A 6,000-nucleotide genomic window follows, 5' to 3' on the forward strand; every position below is an offset into this window, starting at 1 on the left:
ACCTTTCAGCAGGACAATAACCTAAAACAAAAGGCCACATCTACACTGGAGCTAAGCACAGGCAAAATCCTAGAAGAAAACCTGGTTCAGTCTGCCTTCCACCAGACACTGGGAGAAGAATTCACATTTCACTAGGACAATAACCTAAAACACAAGGACAAATCTACAGTGGAGTTGCTTACCAAGAAGACAGTGAATGTTTTTGTTTTGAGTAGCTGAGTTACAGTTTTGGCTTAAATCTACTTGAAAATATATGGCAAGACCTGAAAATGGTTGTCTAGCAATGCTCAACAAAGAATTTGACAGAGCTTGAATAATTGTTTTTATGAATAATGGAAAAATGTTGCACAATCCAGGTGTGGAAAGCTCTTAGAGACTTACCCAGAAAGACTCAGCTGTAATCATGCCAAAAGTGCTTGTACAAAGTATTGACTTGAGGGTGTGAATACTTATGTAAATGAGATATTTTTGTATTTCATTTTTCAATAAATTTGTTTTCTCTTTGTCATTGTGGGATATTGTGTGTAGATGGGTGAAAAAAAATCTATCAAAAAATGTATTTTGTGTCTCCTCCACATTCTTAGCAGATGTTAATGTGAGTGTAGCGAAACGCTTGTGCTTCTAGTTCCAACAGTGCAGTAATATCTAACAAGTAGTCTAACAATTTCCCAACAACTACCTAATGCACACAGATCTAAAGGGGTGAATGAGAATATGTACATATAAATATATGGATGATTGATGGCCGAGCGGCATAGGCAAGGTGTAATAGGTATAAAATACAGTATATACATATGATGTGAGTAATTCTGGTAGTGGTAGTTCTGAAGGTTCTGTAACTCTAGGAGCATGGATGGGCATTAGTTAACACATTCATCGCTCTCCATGTTTATAGTGAAGAGGACTTCTAATGGAGCTGGCCCATTTTATTAAAAACAACCCACTGCCGTTTCACTTGATGCAGTATCTTCTCCCTCCCTTTCTTTGCCAAGATGCTTGTCATCTCTTCTGCTGCACTTTTATTGAATCATCACTTTAGTAGCCCATAACCGCCTGTCTTTTTTTTCTCCTCTTTTTTTTTAAATTGATTGTCCTGGAAAGTGACCTCTAAGAAATTTATGACACAGCTCCTTTGATTTGGAGGTCTAATCATAAATGTAATATATTCTCTGATATATGAGATTGTATCATAGCCATATAAAACGAGTTCTATTTGCATCAAAGAAAATAAGCTTTCCCTTTGAACGTTCATTTATCTAATATCTTTTTTTCATTTCAGCTGCCGATGTTTAATCTTTTAATTCTTTGTAGAAGCCATAACATCATTTTTGCCAAGTGTAAGGCTGGATTTAAGCTGATAACATTTTCTCAAAAACAAGAGTCTACAGTCCTGCTGCAAATAGGACAAATTAGATAGGACAAATGCTTCGTTATTAATTGTGCTTTCTTCGTCAATTAATTTAACCATTTGATTTTCACCTATATCATTGATCACTAATTAATTTGCTGATATATTTGAAATAATTTCATCCTTGTCTTTGCAGGAGTTATCCGCGAGAGTTACCAGAAGGGGCGTGACCAGCTGGTCCCTGTCACACTGCTGGCCATCGCTGTCATCCTGGCCTTCGCCATGGGTGCCATCTTCTCTGGTATCCTCGTCTACTGTGTGTGTGACCACCGGCGACGAGACATTGAGCTGTCTGGGCGTAAGGACAAAGACCACGACAGGAGGGGCTCCATGAACAGCGTGACCAAGTTGACAGGCCTGTTTGAGACCGGGGCCAAGGACAGTCGCCCAGAGGCCATCCTCACCCCGCTCATGCACAACGGCCGCCTCACCAATGGTAAGATTCTGATCAAAGCCGACCAGCACCACCTGGACCTGGCTGGCATGCCCACCCCAGAGTCCACCCCCATGCAGCCCCGACGCAAGCCCAGCCGGGGAAGCCGCGAGTGGGAGAGGAACCAGAATCTGATCAATGCCTGCACCAAGGACCTGCAAACCATGGGCTCCCCAGTCATCCCCACTGACCTGCCCCTGAGGGCCTCCCCAGGCCACATCCCCAGTGTGGTAGTGCTTCCCCTGCCACAGCTCCAGCATCAGCAGGCCTACCAGCATGAGTATGTAGAGCAGCCCCACCGCAGCGACCTCAGCCAGATGAGCCTGGGTGACCAGGGTGCCACACTGGAGTACAAGGCCCTAAAGAGCCCCTGCCACAGCCTCAACCTGGTGGAGAGCGACGGACTGCCGCCCCGAGTGCCCCAAAGGGAGGCCTCCCTCACCATCCCCCCTGCCGTGCCCCAGATGGGCAAGCGGCTCGAGGTGCACTCCTCCGTCTATGGCCATGAGTACAAGCGGGGCTACCCGATGAGTGCCCAGAAAGGCTCTGCCCTCAAAAAGCACAACACCAACTCGTCCAACTCCTCTCACCTGTCCAGACACCAAAGTTTTAACCACGTGGAGTCGCCGCCCCCCGCCCCACAGAGGGTGGACTCCATGCTCATGAATTCCCAGGGGATGTCCCACTCCCGACAGCCCAGCATGAGCTCTTACGGTTCATTGCCCCGGACCGGGGTCAAACACCTCAAGCCTGACGTACCGCCCAAACCCTGTTTAGTGTCCCTCTCAACGAAAGTCAATTCCAATGACTCCTGCACATAATCAGCACGCTTAGAATACAGAACAGGAAACACAATTGCATCTCCTTTTGTCCTTGGTCTGTGTACAGCAAACACAACACACTTTTTTAAAGATTTTTTTTCTTCTTTTATATATATGTAAATATTCTACAAATGGTTAATGTTAAGCTCAGGCTGTTGACTCCCAGTTCCTCAGAAACACGTGAACACTTGCTACTGAGAAGAAAATGACTTTCATGAATATTTAATTGACAAGCAACAGTCACCCCTGTAGCATTCAAGACGGTGGCTGTGTTGGACTTTTGAACACTATGACTTGACTGATGTTTTGTTTTCTTAACTGACTGCTAAACGCACATAGACAGTGAGAGAAAAGTGGAGCAATTATATAGTGGAGACTGGGGTGTTCTCCCAGCAAGCACTTGGGCACAGCGAGCTCCGACTGGAATGACAGCTTCAGTTTACGTGGAAAACTGTGAAATGCCTCTCAGTGTTACAGCTACTGGACACAGCAATCAAGTTCTGCGTTGGTTGAAAAAAGCCTTGGTCTGAGAATCTTCTACTGCATTGGTTACTGAATAACACATGACTGTTAATAGTAATAGCTTGTTGTATTTATTTTTAATAAGTGCTTTTGAAGAAAATACTGACATTTTAGGCTCAGAGAGAAGAGTTATTTAAATATGAATTAATCAACAATGAAATTATTTAAAGTCAATCAACTGGAGCCAGTACAACTTTCTTGACACAAAAGGTCCACTAAGTCTTCAAGCGCCTTGGGTTTTTGAAGCTTGGGATATATGTGACCTCTGTATGGAGGATATATTTATTTAACTGTGCCAGATGGGACCTACATGATGGAGCAGAACCTCCCATGTTAAAGAAGTCAGAAAAATACAAACAAATAGAACTCCTGAAACTCACTCCCTCGATCACTCCTCCATGGGCATCTACATACGTTTGGCACTGTGGTTTTGCAGTCAGTCTCTCTCTCCCGGTTGGCTTCTGGCTCACTGTGTATTAACAAGGTTCACTCTTGCATATAAAAGTGCAAAGGGAAAAAAACGTGGAATTCCCCACATGAAAAAGAGAAGCGTGAGGATGTTGGGCGCTCTGCCAGGTGTGGAGAGCGGCCATTTTGGCAGGTACTGAAATGTCTTGTTTTCTCTAGGCGCATCATGCAGTCCTCTGATTGAATTACATCTGTTGATAGCCTGTTTCTCTTCCACATGTAAAGTTGTGCCTTACACCCTGAGTAGTGACATTTTCTTTAGCTGGTAACTATGTCTCCTCTTTGTATTTTCTTATGTCATCTTTCACTGGTTTGATAAAGGCAAATAAAGAATGTGTTCTTGTTGTAATTCTGTTCCCTAGAAATATACAGACCTATTCTTCTTTGTGGTTCATTTCTGATAGTGCCAATGATGTGCTTAAAGCAACCCTTTTTGTTGTGCTGGCAATGTCGATGAAGTTGTTGTGTGTTGAATTTTTTACTTTGCTGTTTGATTGGAGGGATTCATGTTTGTTCTTGAAATGGCCTCTTAGGGTCTTGCTGGTGCACAGCAATAATCAAACACTAACATATGAAAAACACACCAGTAGACTGTACAGACATGGCACCAGGTTCCTAGTGGACATGATAACACTTCAGTTTCTAGGCAGTGAAAAGCAGGCTGGTTCCTGTGATAGAAAAGAGTTAAAAAAAATATTAGGAGATGTTTTTTAAAAACACATGTTCCAGGGCGATTAGAGTAATTTAATTTGAACTAACTCTCTTTATCAAGGTCTTATGAATGAGAGTTTCATTGACCAATCTGATCACATTTTTATTGATCACATCTCCCCAAATCAACAGAGCACTCCTTTAGTATTGTGTGTAGATAGGTGAGTTTCTTGATCTCAAGCAGATTTCCATTTACAATGGAGGAAAGCCAACTATTTCTCATCCACAGCCAATGCAAGAAGAACGAGTAGGATATTTCCACTTCTGAGGCATATACAGTATGTGTTAATTGAACTAACGTGTACATAGATGCTTATAGGGTTCGATTGCAGCGACTGCGACATGCATCATGATCAGATTAGGTTTAGTAAAGGAAAGGTCATTTGAACTTTCCACCCCGATAGTGCAGATTGCATCTCTAGCCACGGTCTACATGGCTACTGTGGAAAGTGTGTCTCTTTGGTGTGTGTGCCTTTGTCTTTCACCCTTGCTATACACTGCTAGATGCAACTGAGACAGACTCAACTCGTTTTGAACTCTGTAAGCTTGTAAGATATTGTGATGTCACAAGGTTTTTTGCCCTACTCCACTTAACATCTGATTCACAGCTTAATGTATGTTGTAAAAAACATTCTCTTTAATAAATGCAAAATGTAATAAAAAAAAATATATTGTCATGAAGATGGTTGTATTTCCGTGATTTGAGAGCAAAACATACTATAAAAAAGATGCTTGCTCTGATGTTAGTACAACAGAACAGATAAAATGCTTTTAACTTATGGGAAAATACAGCTAACTTCCGTGCTATGGTTCTTATTTATGCTAAGAGTACAGGAGGTAGCACTTTAAAACCTATGTTATGTTGATCCAAGATATTTTGGAGAATTGTTGGCAGTATTTCAGTGTGAATAAACAGGCTGATAAGAATCAGTCTGGAGCCATTAACTGGTTTACAGGTTGGAGTCATTCATTCAACATCACCTTTATGATATGAAGGTGAGTCACTAATGCGTAGAGATTAGGTTACAAGGATGTGATGCTAACATTAAGGGTCCTTGTTCTCTCACAATCTTGTATTGTTCATTCACCTTTATATTACCTTTGAGTCACATTTTCACCACTAATATAGCAATACGGTCAGTGGTAGAGAGCACAATAAGTACACAATCAGCTCTTTTCCATAGTAAGTTAAAAAAGGACACTGGAACAGCTCCATATCATCACAAATTCAAAGCAAACGTTATCTTATGCAACTACCATATGTCTTTGTGTTTGTTAAACCAGTTAAACAGATATGTTCAGGAACAACAAAGCTTTTGGAAAAAATACACATAGAGAGAGATCAGGGCCTGCTAATAAACAGACAAATTGCTCACAGCCCATTGCTGGATATAAAATGACAATGTAATATAAGGTAATGTATATGTACACTACATGACCAAAATTATGTGGACACCTGCTCGTTGAACATCTCATTCCAAAATCATGGGCATTAATATGGAGCTGGTCCCCCCTTTGCTGCTATAACAGCCTCCACTCTTCATGGAAGGCTTTCCACTAGATGTTGGAACATTGCTGCAGGGACTTGCTTCCATTCGGCCACAAGAACATTAGTGAGATCAGGCACTGATGTTGGG

The 6,000-nt window shown here is 42.0% G+C and overlaps 1 protein-coding gene across 6 annotated transcripts in view; it reads left to right on the top strand.

The window, feature by feature from the left end:
• LOC106580184 (semaphorin-6A) overlaps nucleotides 1-5,044 on the top strand; it is a 103,821-nt gene extending 98,777 nt beyond the window's left edge. For all 6 annotated transcript variants that reach the window (XM_014160958.2, XM_014160957.2, XM_014160956.2 and 3 more), the window contains one exon: nucleotides 1,545-5,044. In XM_014160958.2, the coding sequence (XP_014016433.1) occupies nucleotides 1,545-2,662 (1,118 nt within the window). In that variant the 3' untranslated portion in view covers nucleotides 2,663-5,044. The remainder of the gene's footprint in view (nucleotides 1-1,544) is intronic.
• The last annotated feature ends 956 nt before the right edge of the window (nucleotides 5,045-6,000 follow it).

This window comes from Salmo salar, chromosome ssa20 (assembly GCF_905237065.1).
Source record: "Salmo salar chromosome ssa20, Ssal_v3.1, whole genome shotgun sequence".
Taxonomy (NCBI): Eukaryota; Metazoa; Chordata; class Actinopteri; order Salmoniformes; family Salmonidae; genus Salmo; species Salmo salar.